The sequence below is a fragment of the Anabas testudineus genome, chromosome 9 (genome assembly GCF_900324465.2).
Source record: "Anabas testudineus chromosome 9, fAnaTes1.2, whole genome shotgun sequence".
Lineage (NCBI taxonomy): Eukaryota > Metazoa > Chordata > Actinopteri > Anabantiformes > Anabantidae > Anabas > Anabas testudineus.
Window position 1 is genome coordinate 7285759 of NC_046618.1, and position 24210 is coordinate 7309968.

The 24210-nt window shown below is 42.1% G+C and overlaps 4 protein-coding genes across 4 annotated transcripts; 2 read left to right on the forward strand and 2 right to left on the reverse strand.

Moving 5' to 3' along the window:
* Window positions 1-68: 68 nt before the first annotated feature.
* Window positions 69-1031, reverse strand: LOC113151056 (coiled-coil domain-containing protein 157-like). The gene is made up of 3 exons (XM_026343873.1): window positions 817-1031; window positions 641-732; window positions 69-543 (listed from the first exon to the last, which is right to left on the reverse strand). The coding sequence occupies exons 1-3, from the start codon at window positions 997-999 to the stop codon at window positions 300-302; spliced, it is 519 nt and encodes a 172-aa protein (XP_026199658.1). The 5' UTR covers window positions 1000-1031; the 3' UTR covers window positions 69-299.
* A 2124-nt stretch (window positions 1032-3155) lies between these two features.
* LOC113151057 (coiled-coil domain-containing protein 157-like) lies at window positions 3156-3480 on the reverse strand. Its single transcript, XM_026343874.1, has one exon. It carries the CDS (start codon window positions 3405-3407, stop codon window positions 3156-3158), a length of 252 nt encoding a protein of 83 aa, XP_026199659.1. The 5' UTR covers window positions 3408-3480.
* Window positions 3481-3545: 65 nt separating this feature from the next.
* sf3a1 (splicing factor 3a, subunit 1) lies at window positions 3546-8167 on the forward strand. Its single transcript, XM_026343871.1, has 16 exons — window positions 3546-3584; window positions 3718-3796; window positions 4168-4277; window positions 4372-4579; window positions 4673-4930; window positions 5027-5101; window positions 5193-5343; window positions 5426-5622; window positions 5793-5910; window positions 6014-6321; window positions 6438-6686; window positions 6773-6980; window positions 7083-7237; window positions 7372-7473; window positions 7564-7635; window positions 7733-8167. The coding sequence occupies exons 2-16, from the start codon at window positions 3749-3751 to the stop codon at window positions 7832-7834; spliced, it is 2361 nt and encodes a 786-aa protein (XP_026199656.1). The 5' UTR covers window positions 3546-3584; window positions 3718-3748; the 3' UTR covers window positions 7835-8167.
* A 461-nt stretch (window positions 8168-8628) lies between these two features.
* On the forward strand, window positions 8629-17884 carry LOC113150790 (TBC1 domain family member 10A-like). The gene is made up of 9 exons (XM_026343486.1): window positions 8629-9349; window positions 10769-10868; window positions 12321-12428; window positions 12826-12932; window positions 13029-13143; window positions 13705-13770; window positions 14353-14542; window positions 14648-14802; window positions 15487-17884. The coding sequence occupies exons 1-9, from the start codon at window positions 9168-9170 to the stop codon at window positions 15973-15975; spliced, it is 1512 nt and encodes a 503-aa protein (XP_026199271.1). The 5' UTR covers window positions 8629-9167; the 3' UTR covers window positions 15976-17884.
* Window positions 17885-24210: the final 6326 nt, after the last annotated feature.

The window sequence follows — 24210 nt, forward strand, 5'->3', positions numbered from 1 at the left end:
TTGTTTGAGAAGCATATCATATATCCAGAAACTTAAGATGCAACAGTCAGCAGGGCTCCACAGCCAGTAGGTTTATTATGATGTAACACAATGACACATGTAGTGGAAACACTGGTAACCAAATGTCATACATGTACACAGTGATAATTTAAAACGTAAAACACAAAGCATAATTTTTTAAATAAAGTTATTGATGTAGAAAATAATTATTTTATGACCAACATACTTCATCCTTACACAAAGGTCTGTTATGTCCCATTGCAAAGCTCTCTCCTGTTTACATTTACGCCTTGAAGGCTTTATTTTCTCTTCTGATTCAAGCCTCTGGAATGAGAGACAAGAGAAGCACTTTGTGTTTTTGTATTGCGTTTAGCACCGGTGGGGCCTGTGTTGAGGTGGAGGGTTTGGAGGTGAATTTGCATGGACGAGGGGTTGGCAGTGGACACACAATCTCCTGACCTGGCTGACTCCAGACCACTTTCTCCACCTCCTGCTTCCTTCACTCCGGTATTGTATCCTGCTCGTGCTTCACCACTGCTCTGCCTGTGAAACAAAGTGACAGCATTCTGATTAACATAATGGTTGATGTGCCTTGTAATACCGTCTGTATTAGAATGTAATCTTAAGGGCGAATACTGACAAAGCATGCTGCATTTGGGTCAGGTAATTTTGTTGTTTTTGTACAGGTGTGTTGGGTAGAGAAGCGCTCCAAGTCTGCTGAGTTGAGCTGTCCTGTTGAAAACAATGCATAAGTTTAATATACTTTTACACATACAGTAAATATTTTCACATTTTACAACATTCTTCGTTTCCTACCGTTGTGGCATTGTGTTGTGCTCTTTGTCTCAATTTCTCAAGGCTGCTGTGTAGGGAGGCGTTTTCTTGCTCCAGAACTTGTATACGAATGCTATTTGCCTGCAATTGTTGCTCCATATCCAAAAGCACATTACCTGTTGCTTTAAAGGATGCAAAACATGAACAAAACACTCCACATGACATGACACGAAGTGCACAGTTATGTATGAACTATTTTTCACATTCCTATTTGTGTGTATTGAAAAGAAAGAATAGCCACAGGTAGCTTCACACAGTTGTTTCAACAGCACAGAGCAAGTTTTATGTACATGCAAAAAAATGATATTCTATCTAATAAATGCCTACTCTGTGGTTGGGCCTGAGCCTGTGGGTTGAGCTCTGGGAAAGCCACCAACAGCCTCTCTCTCCCCCTTAAAGCTTTCACATGTTCCTTTAGCTCAGCGACAGTGTTCTTTAGTTCACCTATATGCGTTTCTAGAACTTGCTTCTCCTTTTGGAGCTCTAAACGCAAGTCCTGTAGGAGAAAAACATAAAAGCATTAGCAAATAAGTTAAAGAGCATTTATCATGTGTGTATTTACGGCTCCTGGGTATCTAAGGGCTGCCATATACCTGCTCTTGCGCGAGCTGAGCCTGTTGTCGCTGCTTCTCCTCTGTCATCTGCTGCAGCTCTTTGTGCAGGTCGATCTGTCTCTCCTCTGACTCTCCCAGCTGCCTCTGCAGCTCTTCACAGTCTTCGTCGAGGGCATCCACTCTCTCCAATAGAGATTTCTGCTTTGCGTGCATTGACTGGATGCACAACAAAAAAAAAAAGCACCTATATAAATCTATTTGAATCCTGCTAAGTGACTGATTCATGGGCAAGATGGCAAAAACAGCATATGATCTGGTGTTTGCTGTTACGCTGACCTCTTGCTGTCGACAAGCGCTGTGGTACTTTGCACTCTCTTTGTCAAGAAGGACTTGGGTTTCAGAGATTTGATTCTCTAACTGTTGTATTCTTTGTTGTAAATTACAATGGGCTTCTTCCTCAAGCCTGTGCAAGGTCTTCACTTTCTCCTGCAGCAAACTCTTTTCACTCTCTGCCACAAAAAAAAAGGTCATTATAATTACATTTTTATTAAATTCTGTGAAATTCAATATGGTAACATTGATGGTATGTTAAATGAAACCTACAGATCCTTACCAAGTGCTTGTAATGTATCATGCTGCAGTGCTACCTTCTCTTTCAGCCCGGAATTACTCTTCTCCAAGGACAAACTTTCTGTTAAAAAGCAAACCAAAAATGAAACATATTTTAATACATGTGAACTCAGTGATTATTTGCAGCTTGCCTCACCTCTCTTGAGTTGTTGTTGCTCCTCCTGTAGCCTTTGCTCGGTCTCTTTCATGGACCTCTGTGCCTTCTGCAGTGAAAACTCCAGCTGAACTATATTTGCTTGATGTTTCTCCCTTTCTTGCTTGAACTCTTTCTGTGCTTGTTGCAGCTGAGACCTGAATTTTTCCCGCTCTGCTTCTGCTGCTGCTAATCTATCTTTAAGAGGTTGTACTGTACCCCTCACATCTTGTAGATGTTTTGCCAGCCGGCGCATGTCCCTGAGCTGCTGGTTTTCCCACTGTGCAACATCACCCGCCGTCATATCTCCCACCTCCAGTGTGTCCTCCACAGCAGCCAAGAGTGGCTGAAGAGAGCAGGGCAGACCCTCACCCTGAAATAATTCCACTAAAACATTTCCTGTTTTTCTCAGTATGGACTGCACTTGATGACAGGCATCGCAGGGAATGAGGGATGATTCGACTGTCTGGCAGCTTACACTGCGGTTGTCATCTCTAGGATAGCATGAGGTGTTGAGGGTAGGACTGGAGGGCACATGATTCTGTGGCAAATGCTTGAAGGAGCTGGTTGAAGACCAAGCAGCTAAACTGTGTCTGCTGCAGTCACTCCTTGAGCTTTGGAGGGGACCAGGAGACGCTGTCTCTGCTTCATCACTCTCAAATGTCTTTGGTTTTGTCTGTTTCAAACAGAAAGAATGCAAGAAAAATAATCATGTCGTCTATCAGTTTCCCTTTCATTGTTTTATCTTCACTGACATAACAGTATGCTTACGTTAGTGTTAACCAACTGGACTAAGTTACTCCAGTAGTTTCTGACTACGAGCCCCACTGACAGACATCCTTTCTGCTGGGGTTGTTCTCTCCTGCGGCTGCACCTCAGATGCTCAATATAGGAATTGAAGCTTTGTAGAAGAAGCAATAGTCTTGTTCACGGAGAAGAAAAGACAAATCATTATTTTCCCTTTAGAAATATTGTATTAATGTGCTTTAAGGCTGGGTTATTTATTACCTGTCAATGACGAGCTCCAGTAACACGATGTGGGAATGCTGATTAAATGCATCCTCCCCATCCACAAAGTCATACTGCTCCAGCAGAGCTACCATGTCCAGATTACAGGAGAGTTTATCGGGGAACTTCCAGGAGGAAAAACGGACCGGACCGGTTCTAGAAAAGACGTCCAGAATGGCACCTTGAAGGTCAACCAGGTCTTTTCGGAGGCTTTCGATACAGTCCTGACGACCTAGCAACTGACTCATGGCTGACAAGCTAGCTTATGCTTCTTCTATATGTCACTGTTATGAGAGTGAGTCGGTATGATTTGTTGACATCTCATCTCCTCGGTAACCTGCAAAACGTACTGCAAATTCCATAATGCTTTGCGGCGTGTTTCCGGAAGTAATTCGCCGCCATTGGGTCAACGATACCGCGACGTAGTAAGTATTCAACAAACAAAGCACAACTAATTTGGGTGTTTAGCTGTTAAATGTCGTGTTGCTAACATAAATTATACTACTAATAACTGTATTTAAATTACACATACGCTTCTTGTTGGTTGGGTGTTTGCAGGCAACCTTCAGCTTTACACAAAGACACAGCCATGCCGCCTGGGCCTGTTCAAATAGTTCAACCGGAGTCAACCAACAAGGTACGCTACTGCTACGAGTTGGCTAATGTTAGCAGTGTGGCTATCATATTCCTTCTGTTAGGAAACTAATGAACTACGTGTTTACACTTTTATGAAAAAAAATATATATATACTGTGCATGCCAGGTTAAGATGTGCTAACATTTACTGCAACAATCGTCTCATGGCGTAACATTATCTTTGAGAGCCACTCACCCACATAATCAGCTGCTCAGTAGTCCCCGTCACTTTAATACAACATGGTGTCTACTGGTTGCATAGGATAACTTTCTTTTTAAACATAAGCTAGATGCAGTGGGCACTTATATAGCTGTTGAGCCTGTTTCTTATGTAAGTATTCTGTACTATAACCAGAGTGAAATTTGTCCACAGAATGACGCAGCAGCAGAAGAAACCCCAGCCACCAAACCCATTGTTGGTATCATTTATCCACCTCCTGAGGTCCGAAACATAGTTGACAAGACAGCCAGCTTCGTTGCCAGGTTTGTTACTTCACTTCTCACTTATATAATATTTTGTACAGCTGCAATCCTAACTAAATGTATATTATTTAGCTAATTTCTTGTTATTTTACAGGAATGGACCCGAGTTTGAAGCACGAATCCGTCAAAATGAGATCAACAATCCAAAATTTAATTTTCTCAACCCCAATGACCCCTACCATGCCTACTATCGTCACAAGGTCAATGAATTTAAGGAAGGCAAAGCACAGGAGCCATCTGCAGCTGTGCCTAAGGTTATGCAGCAGCAGGCTATGCAGCAGTCTCAGCAACTTCCTCAAAAAGTAAGACATTGTATGATCTTATTTTATTTCTTGTAATTGTTTAATATTGGCTGTTTTTGTTTAATAAAAATAATATTCTATTTTTGCTAATAGGTGCAGTCACAAGTAATCCAGGAGACCATTGTCCCTAAAGAACCACCTCCTGAGTATGAGTTCATTGCAGATCCTCCATCAATCTCAGCATTTGATCTGGATGTTGTCAAGCTCACTGCCCAGTTTGTTGCTCGTAATGGGCGCCAGTTTCTCACTCAGCTGATGCAGAAAGAACAGAGGAACTACCAGTTTGATTTTCTGCGACCACAGCACAGCCTTTTCAACTACTTCACCAAACTGGTTGAACAGTACACTAAGGTGAGCTCATAGATTATGCCTCACTGATATTATTTTCACTTTTTGTTTGCTGGGTGATGCTAAACTATATTTTCTGCATTTGTGTTGTCTTTTTAGATCCTGATTCCTCCCAAAGGCCTGCTGACCAAGCTGAAGAAAGAAGCTGATAATCCAAAAGAGGTTATGGACCAGGTAATCCCTTCTAACTGTGACTGTTTCTCAGCTTAAAAATTTAATTGCCTGTCCCCCATTTTAATCAGCTGTCCTACTCCACAAACACCAGGTGAGATACCGTGTTGAGTGGGCAAAGTTCCAGGAGCGTGAGAGGAAGAAGGAGGAGGAGGAAAGAGAGAAAGAACGTGTTGCATATGCCCAAATAGACTGGCATGACTTTGTAGTGGTTGAGACGGTGGATTTCCAGCCTAACGAACAAGGTGATAAAAGGACAACAATTTTTTGTAAACCAATAAATGTAGCTAGAATCATTTATCTTTACTGGAATTTCTTTTTGTCCAGGTCACTTCCCACCACCGACTACACCAGAGGAGCTTGGTGCTCGCATCCTGATTCAAGAGCGCTATGAGAAATATGGAGAGAGCGAAGAGGTGGAAATGGAGGTTGAGAGCGAGGATGAAGAGGATGAACGAGAGGGTCGGGACCAAGGCCAGCCCTCACAGCCTGATCAAGACACACAAGTACAGGACATGGACGAGGTAAGAAATGAAGTGATTCACCACTGCTTGTGTACCACCTGCATCAGTTGGCGATTGCTATACTGATACTTTTATTCAAAGGAATATTATAGGTTTGTCCTCATTTTCTGTTTAACTACATATACAGCCTATGTTTGATAACAATATTCTTCCACTCCTGCTTTACTTAGGGATCTGATGATGAGGATGATGGCATGAAGGCTCCCCTTCCACCAGACCACCCTATGCCACCTCCTCTGCCTCCAACTCCAGACCAGGTTCTTATTCGCAAAGACTATGATCCTAAAGGTAAACCATGCCCCCAAATAATGTAATATTTGGGGTAATATTGCAAAACTAGCTAACATTGTATACAATGTGTGCTAATCTACTGCAAACTTTTCTTCCCAAGCTTCCAAGCCTCCGCCCTCAGTTGCAGCTCCGGATGAGTACCTCATCTCACCAATTACTGGTGAAAAGATCCCAGCCAGTAAGATGCAGGAGCACATGCGTATTGGTCTGCTGGATCCACGCTGGCTAGAGCAGAGAGACCGCATAATTAAAGAGAGGCAGATAGAAGATGAGGTCTATGCTCCTGGTTTGGATATTGAAAGCAGCTTGAAACAGCTGGCTGAAAGGCGTACCGATATCTTCGGTGTGGAAGAAACAGCCATTGGTAAGAAGATTGGTGAAGAAGAAATCCAAAAACCTGAGGAAAAGGTGAGAACTGTCAACAGCTCAAATTACACAGTTAATCCAAAATGAATGGAAAATAAGTCAGGAAAGTTTTGATCCTCAAAGGTTGTTGTAAAATTTGTGTTTTCATTCCCATACAGGTTACTTGGGATGGCCACTCTGGAAGCATGGCTCGTACACAGCAGGCAGCACAGGCCAACATCACCCTGCAAGAGCAGATTGAAGCCATTCACAAGGCCAAAGGACTGGTGGGAGAGGATGATACGAAGGAGAAAATCGGCCCAAGCAAGCCAAGTGAAATTCACCACCAGCCTCCTATCCCCTCTTCTGCACCCAGTTTGCAGAAGCCCAGTCCTCCTGTCACAGCAGTGCCTCGCCCACCTTCCTCTGTGAGTTCAAATTATGTATTGTTATTTTAAAATTGTCTATACATCCTGTATGTAGTTCACAATCCACCAATGTGTTTGTTAAACAGGTGCCACCTCCAGTGCGTACCACTCTCCTGTCTGCTGTACCTGTAATTCCAAGACCTCCCGTGGCTCCAGTTGTGCGCCTTGCACCAGGACAAGTTATAGCGCCAATGCCCCCCATGATTCCTGCTCCCCGTATCAATGTGGTTCCAATGCCTCCATCAGCGCCCCATATCATGGCCCCAAGACCACCTCCAATGGTTGTTCCAGCTGGTAAGATAAAGGTTTCCATCACTGACATTGAAAATAAATATCATGAGCCTTCATCCACTTATTTTATACTGCTTAATTCATATAACCTACTACTTCTTCCAGCATTTGTCCCGGCTCCTCCTGTACCACAACCACCAAGTGCTGCTCCTGCACCACCATCCCACCCACCACCACCTCATGAGGATGAGCCAGTGAGCAAGAAGATGAAGACGGAGGATAATCTTATTCCAGAGGAGGAGTTCCTTCGTAGAAATAAGGTTTGTTATTGCAGTGAAATGTCAGTGGTTTATATTCAGTAGTTAATGGCACTGTGAAGTTGGAGAGAAATGAAGTTGTTTATATTTCCCATTGTGATTATTTGAAACGAACTATTATTGTTTTTCTTCTCCAGGGTCCTGTAGCAGTTAAAGTCCAGGTCCCCAACATGCAGGACAAGACCGAATGGAAGCTAAATGGCCAAGTGCTAAATTTCACTGTCCCACTTACAGACCAGGTGAGCAAGTGTTGCCTAATTGTTTCCATATTTTTATGGAGTGTGCACCTACTCCATTCTTATAACTATGCAAATGTCATATCTCTGCAGGTGTCTGTTATTAAAGTCAAAATCCATGAAGCTACAGGCATGCCAGCAGGAAAGCAGAAGTTACAATATGAGGTAAACTTTTCTTTTAACCTTGTTGCAACATGTGATGTCTTATCTGCAATAATCTGGGGACTGAATAAAACAAGTGAACTGTTCTGTTCCTTCATAGGGTATTTTTATCAAGGACTCCAACTCCCTGGCTTATTACAACATGAGCAATGGTTCAATCATTCACTTGGCACTGAAGGAGAGAGGTGGAAGAAAGAAGTGAACCATGCAGCCAGAAGAAAAAAAAAAACATACTTGTTGGTGTTTTGTCACTCATTTGTCATGTAATTTTAGTTTAATTATCATTTTCAGAATTATGTTGCATTTTTCATACATTTGTGTGAAGGGAGTACTGTTCTTAAATGTCAACTCTCACTAAGAATGCTATATGAATAAGATACTGGATGGCAGGCATGCCATCACACTGTTGGTTAAACCCTTGATTTGTACATGTTGATGTACTGTATTGTGTAACCTTTAAGAATATGTAGAGCCTCACAATGCTCACCCATTTAAATAAAGGAATAAAAAATAAAAATCTGACTTTGTTGCCTCACAATGGGGTGCTGACTGTTAATAAATAAGTAATTATAGTATAACACGACATGGATTAATGCAGTCCGCATGGTGTGATGCACAGACCAAATACAATACCAAGAAAAAAAAAACCCCAGAATTATTGTTGTAGGCTACAGAATATTGTGCTTTTTTTTTTTAAATCATACTGCTTGAAAGGTACAATGGTGCTTTTCATTCAACCACTTATGCAATTACCAATACAGACAGAGCTGTCCTATAAGGTACCTGACCCACCAGAGTAACCTGGGGTCCAGTGCCTTGCTCACGGACACTTGTTGAGCTGGGAATTGAACCGCTGACCCCCTGGTTTGTTGGTGACCTGCTCCTAAACTGGTCATTGATTGGAGCTTTGCTCTGTGGTAGATGATTCAGGAGGATTACAATGCAGGAGACACCCAGACATTAAGTGTACTTCCTCAGACAGCCACTAGGGGAAGTGGTAACAGCAACACGCTAAAACCAGCCCAGGACAGTCGGTGCATAAACGCTCCAGCATACTCGGGATTACAGGGCAGCGAATCGCGGCACCGTTAGCTGACAAAATAATAGTTTAGTCTGTTTACGAGCTGACCAGCTATAGTTTTTCAACTATGGAAACCAAGACAATAATATAGCGCTGACGCGTTGGAAGTAGGTGGGGTGAATATAACGTTAGCAACACTTTGGGACTGGGCTGTGACGAGCGGTGGAGGCTAACTTCGCGTTAGCAACCCCACATTAGCTAGTTAATGTTGAGTGTGCTAAATAACTGAAGATAATCTAAGTTAGTTAACGAAAGCGTTGGATGTGGCCAGGCAGCTTTAGCGTAACGCTAGATAACATTTCAGGACATAAGAGAAAGTTGAGCTTGTTGAGAAATCATGGCGTCGATACTGTTTGACTCGACAACATATGCAGAGGAGCAGTTTTGACTTCGGGCTGTCAACAAGCTCGCTGACGTTAGCTATCCTGGCTAGCCAGCTAGCTTTCTTGCTATAATGGCCAAAACAGAGAATGGCCGCCAGTCAGTGGACACAAGGAGTATCCGGACTATTAGCAGCAGTCACATCGACGATGAAAGCTCTTTGGGATCCGACTCGGAGATTAACGGCTTCACCAGCGAGAGACAAACCGATAAATATGGATTTATTGGTGGAGCACAGCAGTACTCGGAGGCGTCGTAAGTCTGTTTCAACTCTTGCAGTTACAGTGATTAATCCCTCTTGACCTCATCTGTGTTTTCTTGCCAGTGAACACCCAGCTTACTAAAATATGAGCTGTACATTTTTATTCCAGCTGAGAGTGTGATCATCGTGCAGCAGTCAGTACACAGAGTCAGTACACCCAACCAGCTGCGTGGCAAGATGTGTTTAAACCCCACTCATCATGGTGTAAATACAGCAACAGGGGAGCAGATCACTTTGCACTGACAGCAAATAGCGTACTTCAACTTTTCCTATATAGAAATGATTCATGACACACGCCTTCCCCTGTGTCTTGTTTATCACGCTTTCATCTGAATGGATTTATTCATAGCCTTTGAGGCAAGTTGCAGTGCAGTTCTTCTTAAGAAAGTCCTTCTTTCTTCCCTTTTTTTTAGTGTGGGCCTAAAGCATACATTACAGCACTGAAATAGTGCAAGGAGTGAGAGAAAGTTCTGCCAAGCACTGGTTGGCTGGGAGCTTCCTGTTCCTGGGGTTTTGGCAGACTTGGTGCCATAGCTCCGGTGCCCCTTTTACTAGAGGGCCTCTTTTGGCTCCTAGTTTTATAGGTAGTCACAAACTCAGGGTTTAACTTACACTATTTGGCAGTGAGAGTACCTAATCATTGTTTAAGGAAGCTGAAGCCAGAGTGCAACATGCTGATGTACTTGTAGGCTACATCATGTAGCTTAAGTTCTTTAGGAGAAAGGGGGCTGTCCCAAGTCCCAGAACTTGCTCTTTGAAGACGTTTAAAACCTACAATTACAGGCTTGTGCAGATGAGATAATTGCATAGCTTAGTAAAGCATCAGACCTCATTCATAATGTAGGTTAGACTTGCCTACGTTTTCTTTTTTCTGTTGAAGAATATACTATGAACACTTTAATGTTCCCTCCTTGTAAATGCTTTGCCGTTAAATTACGTCATAAGTCAGACAAATCCTGACTGCAGCTCTTTGTAGTTGCACAGGCTTTGCCATTAAATGGGTTTTTTTTTTTTTTTTTATAGTCTACTCAAAACAATCTAGTTGTTATTTTTGATTCATTGCACAGTTTAGTTGACTGCACATGAGTGGCCACACACGCAGATCTGATGGCACATGCAGAACGATGAACAGGCTTTCTGGAGATGTTTTTTTTTTTGCCTTATTGTCCCAGCTCGACAAGAGCCTGCTGCTAACAAGTGTCTTCCTGTCTGTCTTTCTGTGTTTGTTTAATTTGGGGTTTTAATTTCAATGAACCTCAAAGAAAAAATATGTAAATTGTTTTAATTTCAGCTGGTTCCTGCAACCTTTCCAGAAATAGGATTAGATTTTGTTTATTGTTCAGTTTCATTTGGTTTAATGTTGATTTTAAAATGTGAGATTTTTTTTTATCTTTTCTTCATTATATCTCCAGAGCTCAGGATGTGCCTCCAGAAGTGCTCAGGCAAAGGGAGGTGAAGTGGCTGGACATGCTCAGCCACTGGGACAAGTGGATGATCAAAAGATTTGATAAGGTCAGCACCAAGAGTTAATTAAATTAAAGAATTAAATTAAACATTGAGTGATTTGTTTGTATGTGGCCATGTAGATTTGCCACATCTTAAGTGGTTCATTTTCAAGTTCTTCTAAAGCTGGTAACTGATTTGTACCACTGTTGTCTAAAGGCGGCAGTTTTTCAGCACAGAATAGTAATGTACACATGATCAGACAAGGCACATGGCATTGCACAAAGACAAGATTTCTGTGGCCACATTATTTGCAGCTTCACTTGTTTAGCTGGTTCTTTGTGATACGCTCTCGGCAATTCAACACAGAGGTGCAACTTCACTTTATTTCTGAGAGTCAGCAGCAGGGCAGGATATAACCCATCCCTTTATCTACCCATACACCATGTGACAAATTGACAGTCTCACATTCAGGGTGCGGCTGTGTTTATCTCTGTGAGGCAACTCTATAATAAAGGTGCTGTGAGTATAAACTACAGCTCGAATCAAGCAGAACATAGCTCTTCAGAATGAAGCAGTTTTTTTATTTGCTTGTTTTGCAAGTCCAGGTTTCTGATCCCTTAATGTGCTCTTTTGTTTTACAGTAACTTTACAGCAGAAACTGCAGGCAGTCCTCACAAAGATTACACAGTATAGCTGCATTATCCACACTGAAGTTGACCAACCTAAATCTTTATGTCCCCAAGTGACAAAAATCAGATTATTTTACTGTGTCTTTTATAGTGAGCCGACCAAATAATATATTTTAAACTCAGTTCTCGACCATTTTTGTATGTGGTCACAAATCCAATTCATATTGGATATCTGATCTCTCCTGTCTTTTCTTGTCGTGTTTCGTTCTTAAACATCTAATTCCCTTGTGCATATGCCTTCTGTCTGTCGTCATCTCACAGTCTGGTAAAAATAAACACAGAGGAGCACAACAATAAAGACAGGGATGAATGACAAGATGAGAAAGTTTCATATGTGATTGACATTTAAAGAGATATTTCTGTTTAAGTCAACCCAACAGTTTTTAAGGAAGCATCTCGGTGTGAATGGTGTGTACATAACATACAAGATACAGTTAGTTAGATGTCTTCAGCTAAATCAGTTTCCCTTCTGTCTGTTTTGTTGTGTATATTATTTAGCATGGTTCTCGTGAAGCCCCTTAGTGGTCGAATTGCTCTTGCGACATTTTCGTAAAGGCCAAATTTGTTCTTTCAGTCAATTTATGAGATAAAGCATCTGTCTATAAAGTTTCACAATGACGTCAAAATGGAAGCTATTAGTGGCTTCAACATACTGTGTTGTTCATTTATATATATATATACAAAAATGGGAACTAAAACCATTGACAGGTCCAGTGATTTGAGGATTGTGTTAAACAATGTTCGCCCTTTTTCTTAAGTTCTTCTAAAGCTGGTATCTGAGGATTGTGTCGTATTTTACTTGGTTAACACCTGTGTCCGTGTGGCTCAGGTGAGGCTGCGGTGCCAGAAAGGAATTCCTCCTGCCCTCCGAGGCCGTGCTTGGCTCTACCTGTCAGGGGGAAAGGTGAAGAAGGAGCAGGGCCACGGAAAGTTTCAGGTCTTGCAGCTTCTCCTTTCACTTCTGTTTTCACTCTCCCTCCCCCACTAGTATTTTGGGCTCATTTCATTTGTGAATTTCTTAAGAATCTTTTACCCTGTGTTTAGTCACTAGTGTTGTTTTTATTTGTGGAGCATGTGCAGGAAAGCACAGGAATAGAGCCAGTTCACTTTCAGTTCTGTCAGTTTACCGATGGCAAATGAACTGCTTTGTAATGACCTAAGATACAGCTGTCATTATCAGTTAACATTTATTTTGGATAACGGAATACAGTACTTTTAAGCCAATACATTCCTGTGATTATTGAATTACTTCTTTTTGGAATTACTTCAATTGAAAAAGCCACAATGCTGTTACTGTGTAAAAGATCTCACGTCCCCTCTGTGTTTTGTATCAGGAGCTGGACAGCCAACCAGGGGATCCTAAATGGCTTGATGTGATTGAGAAAGACCTCCATAGACAGTTTCCCTTCCATGAGATGTTTGTGTCACGGGGAGGACACGGGTAATCTGACATTACACACTGAAACTGATGACCGCAACTTGTTTGAAATTCAATTTGTCTAATTATTGCGAGTTTCTGTATTTGGATCCTCAACAGGCAGCAGGACCTGTTTCGTGTTCTTAAGGCCTACACTCTGTACAGACCAGAGGAGGGATACTGCCAGGCTCAGGCTCCCATTGCTGCTGTGTTGCTCATGCACATGCCTGCTGAGGTACTGTATATATTTTCCTGAAATCACAAACTGATTCTTTTGGTTTAGATATGTATTTGCTGACTTGTGTGGAGTTGTTGGTTGTCTGCGCTAAAAGACAAAGGCTTGTTATCATTTGTTGTTTAAACTAGAAATCACATGCTTTTTGTATTGTTCTACTGTTCAGTTTTAATTTGTGACCTTACACAAGTTTATTTTTATACTCAACAGCACAGAGATAGACTGTGCAGATGATGTCATCTGTAGTTAATTCCTGGAGGATAACTTATAATATTTCGACAGCAACCATACTGACTTCACAAAGGTTGAGGCAAATTATCTAGTTCATAGACGTAAGCAAAGTACGCAGATCAAACACACAATAGTATACCTGGCTAAATGATATAAGAGTGAGACACTAATCATGTGTCAAAGTGTTCTCCTCTGATGTAATAATAAATTCCACTCCCAAAACTCTTTATCAAAGTCAACATTTCCATTATTCTACAACTTCCATGTGAAAACAGAGTGTTCTGGTAAATTAATAGTTCGTTTCCTGACATCATCTGTTTGTTTTCACAGGAGGCATTCTGGGTACTTGTCCAAATTTGTGAGAAGTATCTTCCTGGCTACTACAGTCCTGGACTGGTGAGACTGAAACACGTGCAGACATGCGCAATTACATGACCCGATGTTGAAAATGCAGAGAGAATATGACTCCATCTGACTTTACTGTTACAGAAAAATAATCTCCACTAAGTAACTGGGCTGTCACTGTGTTTACAGCAAACCTGGAATGCAGTTTTGTTTTCGCAGACAAAGGGATTCTGTGGTTATAAGTTACTGATGAAACCAATGAGGCGTTGGCAGACCACAGTTTAACATTTCTTACTTGCACAACTGCATAGTAGTAAACTGTTTTGTTTAATTAATTTTGCCTGGTGGTTCAACTTTATTGTTTTCAAATTATAGAGTTCATTTTAATGGAGCTAAGATTTGCTATTGAGGTTTTTGCACAGTATAGCACAGAGCTGCTAAAGAGGATGTTTCAAAATCTAGTTAATTGTGCAATGTGCATAGTGGGAAACATTAAAATTGGAGAAATGTGATGCATTCCCATTGGTCTATTTATAATGGATTAATATTCACATTCATCATGTTTCAGCTCTGACATTAGACTACAATCAATGTTGTTTATTCTGTGCTTTCCTACCTGTGCCTGTCCTACAGGAAGCTATACAGTTAGATGGCGAGATCCTCTTTGCTCTGCTGAGACGTGTCTCCCCGCTAGCCTTCCGCCATCTAGAGAAATACAAGATCGACCCCATCCTTTATATGACCGAGTGGTTTATGTGTGCCTTCTCCAGAACACTCCCTTGGGCTTCAGTCCTGCGTGTCTGGGACATGTTCCTTTGCGATGGTAACAGTAGCTGCTAATGCTGTACTGTACACATGTTAAAGACGAGCAGTACATTAGAAATCCTTCACACTGAACTGAACTACCTGCTTCTTCTCCCTCTGTCAGGAGTAAAGATAATCTTCCGTGTGGGTTTGGTGCTGCTTAAGTGCATGCTGGGTACCCGGGAGAAACTGAAAGCCTGTCAGGGCCAGTATGAAACCATGGAGCTTCTCAGAGCCATAGAGTCTCGATACATGCAGGAAGGCTTCCTCGTTCGTGAGGTAAGAGGAGGAGTGGCAGCATGGCATTGCTTTATCCAGAATGCATGTGTTTCCATTTGATTTTTGCTTATAAATGCTTTATATGGCCTTAGATACAATTTAAAATGACATTACATAGCATTAGGAGTAGTTTTAGTACAGTAGTTTGTAGTGTGTTTTCCACACTTTTCCACTTCAGTAGCATTGCACAAGGCTGCAATTCCAAGCTTTGGTGTAGCCATAAACAGTGTCTGTTAATCACAAATGTCATATCATGCTAGCATATTGCTTTAAGGATGTTAGTGGATGGTTGTGTAACTCATTGGAGTTGCCAGAGAACAACAAGTGTTCACAAATGTAGGGAATAGCAGAGACTCCGAGAAACGGAATCTGAGTGAAATAGAGACAAATTAATCCGAGTGCTCGCTCACCAGTGTCTGGTTCTTGTCTATGACTCTTGTGTGAGTATGTGTCTACATTAACAATACCCCTCCTTATACACAAGGCTGTATTGACTGTGGGTGATGGTACATCCACAGCAGCCCCAAGGCCCTTTGGCATTTAGTGACAAAGTTCGCATTTTACCACAGTGAAATGGGGAAGAAACAGATTTTCCAGCAAGAGCTGATCTTGTTGTTTTCATCTCCTTTTTTTTCTGATCTTTATTACTGCAGTGACCTAGTGACGTGTATTTTCCTGTTGCAGATTCTGGAGGTGCCAGTGACCGCGCGGGATGTGGAAAGAGAGCATCACACCCAGCTGAAGCGTTGGAAGAAGAACCGGGGAGAGCTCAATTTCAAATCGCCACCAAGGATGCACGGTGCTCGTCTCATCATGTTGGCCGAACCGCCAAGGCGCCAGGACCTGCAGCAGAACCCCACCATTTTACTTGAGCTGCCTCAATCCACCCCTCAACTGAAAAAGAGTAAAAAGAAGAGCGTGAAGAAATCCCAGCCCGCTGTGGAGATCCCTAACCCATACCCTCTTCTAAACGATACTTCATCTCCACCCTCAGATTCACCTGCCCCACCTCCAGTCAACAGCAAGATGTCAGACACCGTGCCACAAATTGACTTCCTTCACTCCCTTCACCAGCAGCAACCACCTCTTACAGACCTTCCCCCTGCCAAAGAGTCTCCTCTTCAGCAATCCACACAAAGCCTTAGCAGTTCAGAGCAGGATACATACCTGTAGCTCTGCAGCAGCTAGTGTGAGTGCATGTGTGTGGATGTAATACCAGCACCCTTCAGCCAGCAACTAGTAGCCTCTCCAAGGTCTCTGACTGACCAGCATTGCTATTATTCTAAAATTGGGATGTTTTGTATTCATATATTAATTTTAGATTACATATTGCTTGAGACATTATCGGTATACACTAAAGCATCATTGCTCAGTGTATAACTAGGATGCTTGTGCCATTTCTGAAGCTGGTATTATCTTAGGTCTTAGTATTCTGTGTGCAAGGGAGACATGTTACTGACTTATTGGGAGCAAAGTAATTTCTTGAGACATCTGTGGTGTAAATGGGACAATGACGTGTTACAGTGTGTGCAGTTCTTCCTGTCAAATTTAACACTATTACATTCACTAGTATTACTTTAAGCAGAGGATGTAAACTCCTGTTTTTCATCCTCATTATATTTCAGTAGGGCTTTCGCTCACTAGAGGGCAGCCTCACACAGGGTCCAACCTTATTTTCTGTTACATTACATCTGTTAGTGAAGCACAGCACAGATGGGATTCCTCTAAAAATGCAGTGAGTTTGGGAGGTATTATTCTGACTGTTTTTTCTTCTTAGAAGAATCTTAAATTGAAAATCACCTTCCTGATTTGATAAAGTCTTTTGTACAAGCACTATTTATTAAATTAATAGTTTTAGACATGAAATTTGTGCAAAGCCTGCTAGTGCACAAAAAGTCACTTTTTTTTTTTTTTGTATGATGAATTAATGTCGTTTAACTACCCTCTCACTGTGCCAGGCACTTCCAGCCACTTTAGAGCAGTAATTCATGTTATAGGCAGCAGAGGCCAGAGAACACTTCCTTGCTCTTTGACACATTCCTGCCTTGTTAAAAGCTAAACAGTCTACAGGCTGCCTCTTGCCAAATGCAGATCTGTATAATGTGTATGTGTATGTGTTTCTGTCACAATGTGGATAGTGAGTGATCACAAAACAAATCGCCTAATGGTGCTGACCTTCATCTTGGCATTGGTAAAATATCCAGCTGGGGCCAAGAACATCTTTTTGGGTAGGTTGTTGGGTGAATTTTTTTTTGCTAGAATTTCCAAAGCAGAGCAGCACTGTTGTTTTGATATGATCACTGAGTGCCGCCAGTCACCAGGCTAATTCTGTTAGTATAGTACAGATCATGGGATTTTAAGGTTTATTGGGATCTCTGTAGCATTTCAGTAATGAGAACTTGCCTTGTTTCTTTGGTAAATATGCAGCAGCCAAGGCTTTTTTTCAAAACATTGGACAATCTTGGACATTCTCCAGACAAAGTGTGTTTTCTAACAGTAAAAAAGTGGTAAAGGGAGTTTTAACAAGCAAATGCACACTTAGGACATGGGTTTGTGTGTATAACTAATAGTGAAATTGCTTGCAAAAATGCATATATAGGCAAAAAACTATGGGGTTTAAATGGCTGAAACACATTTTCAAGCAGTGACTCACCTGTATGCAATAGTTTTATAGGTGCTTGTATTACCCACCTCACGTTTTGCTTATGGTATATTTTAATTTAATGCTCTTTGTGTAGATACTACATGTAAAATAACAATTTGTTTTGTAATGAAATCTATTTTTCAGTGTGTAAGGCTATATTTTATTGAGCAGATACAGCAGCTGCACATGGGACATCTCTTAATGATCAGGACAATGTATTTTATATCAGTATTTGTAACACTAGAAGAAATGTTCACCTGTAATTTGGGGTAAAAGGTTTGCCACGGAAAATGTTTTGTTTGTTTTTTTGTTACTTTTAAGACATACTGGTATCATTTTACTATTTACATTAGGATTAAAAAAGAGATGTTTGACAACCATGGGCACTATGCATCATCATGAGTTAAAATTTTACAAATAAATCTTTGTTTAAGCAAACTTCAAATGTTTATCATAAGACTGTAACTATAGTGTGGTTCTATGTGTAGAGGTGTTGAGCTGGTGTGCAGCGTCTCATGTTCACCAGCAGATGGAGCAGCGGAGTCATCGGTTTGCTTCCCAAACATCCTGTGGATTAAGGAATATTTCACCACAGGAGTCTACAGAAACTACTAAATTAACCAGATTAGTCACTTAGTATGCCAGATATTGAGTTATTTGGTTATTTTAAGAGTTAACATAGCATAAAACTGCTTAGTTCTTTTATTTGAGAGTGACTGAGGCATGTCATACAAATGAAAACGGGTTTGCACATGTGTTGGGTGGGTAGCCATGAGGAAATGTCATGAAAACAAATGTCTTTGAAGGAGAGTTATGGCTTAAAGGAATCATTTGGGGAAATTAGTTTATTTTTCTTCTTGCTGAGAGTTAGATGAAAAGTTTAATACCGCTAGCTAAACTCTTCAAGTGATTAGCATAGCTTAGCATATCGGTCTAATTTGCACAATATATTCAGTCTATTAACTTTAGAAAACAATGGATTGTGTGCTGGGATGACTGTAAATATATCTTTTTGGACAGAGCCAGTGTCACTGTTACCCCACTTACCCAGCTCTAGCAGACTTTAAGTAAATGAATCTCAATGGTCACTGGCTCCAGCTACATATTTAGCGGATGCTAAAAGCACAACTCAGACATCAGCATTCACATGTGACTCTTGAAAAATAATTTAAAAAAAAGCAAATATCAATTTTTTATATAGCCTGGAAAAGTTCTGGAACTACTTTGGTGAAGCTGTGGTTTCGCAGCGCGAGGATAGAAAGGTCTGAAGACACGTTGAAGATTAGCTGAACTTCACTATCACAATGTCAGATTAGTGCAATGAAGGAATTTTGACGCCACAATGAATTTTCTTTTCTCACAAGTAATGCTGCACCGTGTCAAATCCGTCATGTCAGATAGCACAGGGTGCAGCATCTTATCAAAAGGGAGTCCAGGGTCTGGTGTCTATCTGTCTGGGCATTTTTGAAATGGAAAAACAAAAACTTGTGAAGCCACTGTAGGAGTGGATCCATCCATGACACGAGTATTTGACCTTTCTGCTCTCGGTCTTTCTCTTCAGATTGAACAACATGCCCCAAACAGCTCATTCCTCCTCCCTGTCCTCGTTTACAATAATGACAGGTTCCTATTCTTTCCTTCATTCACGGTTTGAACTACCAAATGCCTCGTTTCTCCACCTCGAGGTGTGGGATATCTGAGGGTTTCCCCTCAGGCTTTAAAGAGTTCATGGCAAATTGCTACCTTGATGACCTCGGTAAGCCGGCTAACTCGTTTCTAATCGTGCAGCAAAGTGTGAGCTGCAGCTGTTCGTGTCTGGTCCTCGGGGGCTCAGCACAGTGATTCATACGGACGCCAGCGGGTTTCAGGTCATTTGGGAATTGTCACTAACTTTGCAGTTACCTTTTGACATATTGTCGGTAAAACTGCACGCTGCTGTGTGTAAATGAGATTCATTTCTTGCTTCAAAAAAAGTACCTGTCAATAGGTATTAATCGTATTTACCCATTGTGTCATTCCTCCAAGGCCATTATGGACCATTACGGGATCTGTTGATGTTTGCCCACATGAGGCACAGCAACAGTTAATGGTCTAGGTCCCTAAGGAATGCATGCACCGTCACGCTTACCCTCTTTGCATCGGACACCTGGCCCTCTTTCAGTGCCACCATGCCATTTACATCTCAAAGGGGGAAGACCGTGAAGGCTCTCTCTGTGCTCTCTTCCTTACTCCAGAAATGATCTGATTTATCTCTTCATCAACGGAAATATATGCCTTTAGACGGCCATCCCGCCTCTCTTATCCCTCCTTAATAGAGATGGGAGAGGGCGCAGTAACAAGAGAGACTTGTGATCCCCCGTGTGATCCCAGACCCAACGGCCCACTGTCACAGTGCTTGATTCATGTGATGCGGGTGACTTTCTCTCTGCTCCCAGGCTCAATGTGTTAAGGCACAGGGGGGCACGGCATAATGCAAAGCAAAGGCGCCTGTGTTCCTGAGGTATCCATTTCCCACGTTTGATGGAGCATGACAGGTTGGCTCAGGTCAAATTGAAAGGCCGTAGTAACAAATCTGAGGGCAGACGTTGTGATTGTCTGTTCAGGTGAACTTTCTGTGGTTGTGGGAATTAAAAAGTTATTTATTGCACCAAGGGAAAACATCGGTCTTGGTGCAAGAGACGCTGGGGGGGATTCCCCCGTACGAGGGCCATGGTGGATAATTGAATCATCCCTGTGTGGACTTCTTAACTTCATCTGCCAAAGCCCTCGCTTTTAGTTTCATCTCTTTTTGATGTCCATGTTCTTCCACACATCCACATGTTTAACACAAGTTAGTGTTATTTGATTATTTCTACTGTGAAGCGTGTACACTATGTCATAAATATTAAATGTCTGCAGTCTGTTCTCTGGCCGAGCAGGTTTCTTCTTGGAACATCGCAGCTCTCCTTCCAGACATAGCTTTGGAAATATTCCCCATCCTCTGGCTCCTCTCTGCTCTTTCTCACTGATCTAAACAGAGACTACTGTTAAATAATACTATAAATGCCTGCAGGCCAAACTATTCCATCATTTGATATACAAGGGTCTGTGGGCCTTGGAAATGTAGTTGGCAGTTCTGTTGTTTTCACTGTATAATTTTGCTTCCATTTATGGTGTAGAAGTGGATGTATATTTGGTTATTACTGGTAAATTTAACGTAGAAAAACACAAAATTCTCATGAGTGCATTTAGCAACCTACTATAAATGTCATCACAGTTCTCTTTCCAACTTCTCCCACTGGACTCAAACACACATTAGTGATCATATGAATATTAGTGAGGCAGGAGGCGCTGGGCTGAACCTTACTTAAAAAGTAACACCCTACTAGGAGCTGTTAATATTCAGTTTGGACCGTCCCCTAACAGCCCAAATCATACAACAGGATAGAAATTATGAATTGCCATTCTTTGTTTTGAAAACCGACGCTAATTAAGACCTGATACGGAAACAGTTGTTGTTCTCTGCATTTGGCAAATCGTTGTTCTTTTGCCTCAAATCACACGAGACAACAAGTGAGATGTAAACACGCAGATGAATGGTAGAAAGGTTATGAAGCAGAGTAATTGTGTCTGCTAATCACCTGCCTGCTGCTACGCCTACAGGATATTTTAGCTCCAAGTGATGGGTGTGTGGGGGTTATGTGGGGGTAAGTGATGCACACCTGTGTGGCTGTCCTAATCCTCCAGGAGTTTTAGGCATTTCGTTAAATCTCCATCAGTTGCCCCCCTCCTCCTCTGCGCCCATCCTCCTGACCTTATAACCCTCTACATCCCCTGGCTCAGCAGTGCCAGAGGCATGCACAATTATGGCTGTGAAGACTTGTCAAGTAAATGAAGCATAAGGAGCCGCCGCATTTTTCTTGACACTCCTGAAGTCTGTTGACTCGACTCCGTCTTCATTCCATGCCGGTGATTAAAGCTGTCACAACTGTTTTTTCAGATCCTCGTCTTCTGATTGAGCTATTTCTCACATTTCTTTGACACAAACTAACCGTATAATGAGGATGATGACATAACCTGAAGTTCACAGCTGGCGCCTCATTATCCCCTCTTACCTCCCTCCATCCACTTGTGTCCCGTGCTTGTTGGGTGGCACTGATAATAAGTAATTAACAGAGCCAGGTAGAGAATTAGCTGCTAAATGGCTCTCTCTGGGTGTTTGTTTACTTGTGTGCGTGCCTGCAGAGGCTCGTGGCCAGTGGGTGATGAGTTACAGACACAGATGGTGGGCATCAGCAAGCTGGCTGGTTGCAGATTAGCAGCCTCCCATGTCTGAGCACCCCCCCCCCCCCATCCCCGAGCCCCAGAGGAGTGCCTGTCTGTAACTCTACTCGCTTTGGCAGGCTTCGTGTGTTGATGGAGGCCGACTATGGGCTTATCTCCTGTCTCATTCCACGACCACTGGGCCTAGCAGGCTCAAGGCTCCTGGAGAGAAGGGGCGGGGAAGTGTTTGGGGGGTGTCTGCTGGGAATGTCTGAGTGAAAACACCCTTGTTTTGAAAAGGTAATGCTTTTGCACAGATTTAGTAATTAGAAGTAACTTTACACTACTAAATGGCGCCTTGTCCAAATGCATACTCATTTGCACTTTTACAGCGTGGTGTCAAGTATTGCACTTTTTTTCTAGTCTATACTAAACCTTTGTGACTTTTGATGATTCATAATCCACTTTATGGGATGTAAGTAACCCTGTTTATTCTATATGTGTGTGCGTAACACCACATGTGCAAACTCCATTGGGATGTATTGGTAATCCCCTCTTCCTCTGCATGAAAAATGCCTACAGTGCAGATTTTACCATGATACCATATTTATGTTGCACTGGAAAGGAAGCACAGTTCAAACAGCCCAGGTCAAAGGTCAGCCAGATGCAATGCAGAAAGTGCAGGAGGGGGAAGCCAGTCAGGCTGCAGGTTAGCATTTGGGGAGCTGTTTATTTTATAAACAGTGGGAGCAGATTAGTATCGGAGCCAGGCTCCCTTAGTCATATGGAGAGGATGTCCTCTGCGTTAGCAGCCTCTTAACAAACAATTGTGTTCAAAGCTGGAGACACATGGTCACTGGCATCATCTCTGGTCACCACTAATTATAATGATGTTGTTGCCAATGCACACGTGTGGACCCAGGGACGTATGTCTGCACCACTTCCATTCTGAACAGAATAGCGTCTTGAGCGATTGCATTAGTAGCGCCTCACAAGTTTTGAGTCATTAGCGGTGTTGGCACACTCAGGTCCTGTCACTGCTAAGCTGGGAGGTAAAAACAGGAAATGGACCCCCCACCCCAAGTCTAATGTGCCAGTCTGATGAATCCTGCTTGAAGATGTTTGTGTGTGGTTCATCTCCTGAAGACTCGCAGCCGCTTCCTGCCATTGTTTTGGGTTTTTGTAGCAGCATCGTCTCTTTGATGACTCCAACTGTCAACGCTCGGCTGGAGTAATGGTCCTCACTGACACTCAAGAACTCTAGGACAAAGAAAACTCAAAATCCAAGCGTGTTTGGTGTGCAGTAACTTTTACTTCAAACCCAAGTCTAAATTTTGAATTTACACACCACTCAGAAAGTTTATCCAGACAGTGATGATAACAGCCAGGAAAAATATTTAACTGTGCCAGGACACTGGGGTAGTGCTGACAGGCCTGCTGCGGGGAAACACATCTACGGTAGCAGCACTATTAACCCTGCTTGCTAAAAAACAGTTCTCTTTGCAGATAATGTTCCTTTGAATGGGTTCAAACATTAAACATTCAAACATTTATCCATTAGCTAACGATCTCAGTCCTTCACTTAGCAGCCGATTACTTTTAGCTGTTTAAACTTTTCATTCATTGCTTTCAGCTTTCCACTCATTACATAACCTTCACTATAGTTGTGTGTAATGAGTTAATTACTGTACTATGTTCGTGTTTTTTTTTATGAGTTTTTTTTATGAGCTTTGCATTAACCCCCGTCTTATTGCCAGTTCATCTTAACAATAACTAAGTAACAATAATCTTGCTTAAGATAAACCTGAATGCTCTATTTAGTAGATTTAATGATTCAAGAAAGTCACTAATGTTTTTTTAATTAACTTCGACTGTTGACTACATTTAGAAAAGCATTGCAGTTGTTGTAGACTCTTTGAGCTGCTCCTGGTTACTCTTAAATCAGACAGTACGGATTCCCAAGTTGGAGATGAGGATACCCCCACACAGCTTGAGTGTTATGTAGACCAGATGAGGAGAAACCTGAGCGTTACAGAGCAGGAACCATAAACTTAACTAGCAATTTTTCTGTTTGGCAGTACAGAAGAGGCCCCCTCTGTAAGCACTGGCAACACTACAGTACTTCTACAGGGTGTATATACACACTGATGAACACAAAGCAGGTTTGCTTCCCATGGAAAGAGCTTGACATTGGACTTTGTGGTTTTTACAATGACCTGTGAGGATGAAACAGCATCTCTTGGATTAGCACAGAGGGTGTTCTGTCTTCAGAGCTGCACCGACAAGTCCCTTCATTTCCACACCGTGTGATTGACGCAGTTCTGGGCACAGCAGTGGGACCTGTTAGCACTGCTGGATGCAGGTTTCAGTGTTTTAGCCATCAGACTGGAGGGGCTAGCAAAATATTGTTTTATACAGCATTATGGCTCACAAACTTTATTGTTAATTCTGCTATGCCACAATAGGGTTCAGCTTCAGCAGGGCAGTTCCCTACGTGCACGCTATACACAAAGTCACGGGTG

Excerpts from the sequence above, each read along its gene's own strand:
- LOC113151056 (XM_026343873.1), bottom strand. The coding sequence starts at position 999 with ATGTCATGTGGAGTGTTTTGTTCATGTTTTGCATCCTTTAAAGCAACA. Across the intron at positions 733-816 it reads CACAACACAATGCCACAACG|GACAGCTCAACTCAGCAGAC; the intron begins GTAGGAAACGAA and ends TGTTTTCAACAG. Across the intron at positions 544-640 it reads ACCCAAATGCAGCATGCTTT|GCAGAGCAGTGGTGAAGCAC; the intron begins GTCAGTATTCGC and ends TTTGTTTCACAG.
- LOC113151057 (XM_026343874.1), bottom strand. The coding sequence starts at position 3,407 with ATGAGTCAGTTGCTAGGTCGTCAGGACTGTATCGAAAGCCTCCGAAAA.
- sf3a1 (XM_026343871.1), top strand. The coding sequence starts at position 3,749 with ATGCCGCCTGGGCCTGTTCAAATAGTTCAACCGGAGTCAACCAACAAG. Across the intron at positions 5,344-5,425 it reads TTTCCAGCCTAACGAACAAG|GTCACTTCCCACCACCGACT; the intron begins GTGATAAAAGGA and ends CTTTTTGTCCAG. Across the intron at positions 6,687-6,772 it reads TGCCTCGCCCACCTTCCTCT|GTGCCACCTCCAGTGCGTAC; the intron begins GTGAGTTCAAAT and ends TTTGTTAAACAG.
- LOC113150790 (XM_026343486.1), top strand. The coding sequence starts at position 9,168 with ATGGCCAAAACAGAGAATGGCCGCCAGTCAGTGGACACAAGGAGTATC. Across the intron at positions 12,933-13,028 it reads GTGTCACGGGGAGGACACGG|GCAGCAGGACCTGTTTCGTG; the intron begins GTAATCTGACAT and ends GATCCTCAACAG. Across the intron at positions 14,543-14,647 it reads GGACATGTTCCTTTGCGATG|GAGTAAAGATAATCTTCCGT; the intron begins GTAACAGTAGCT and ends TCCCTCTGTCAG.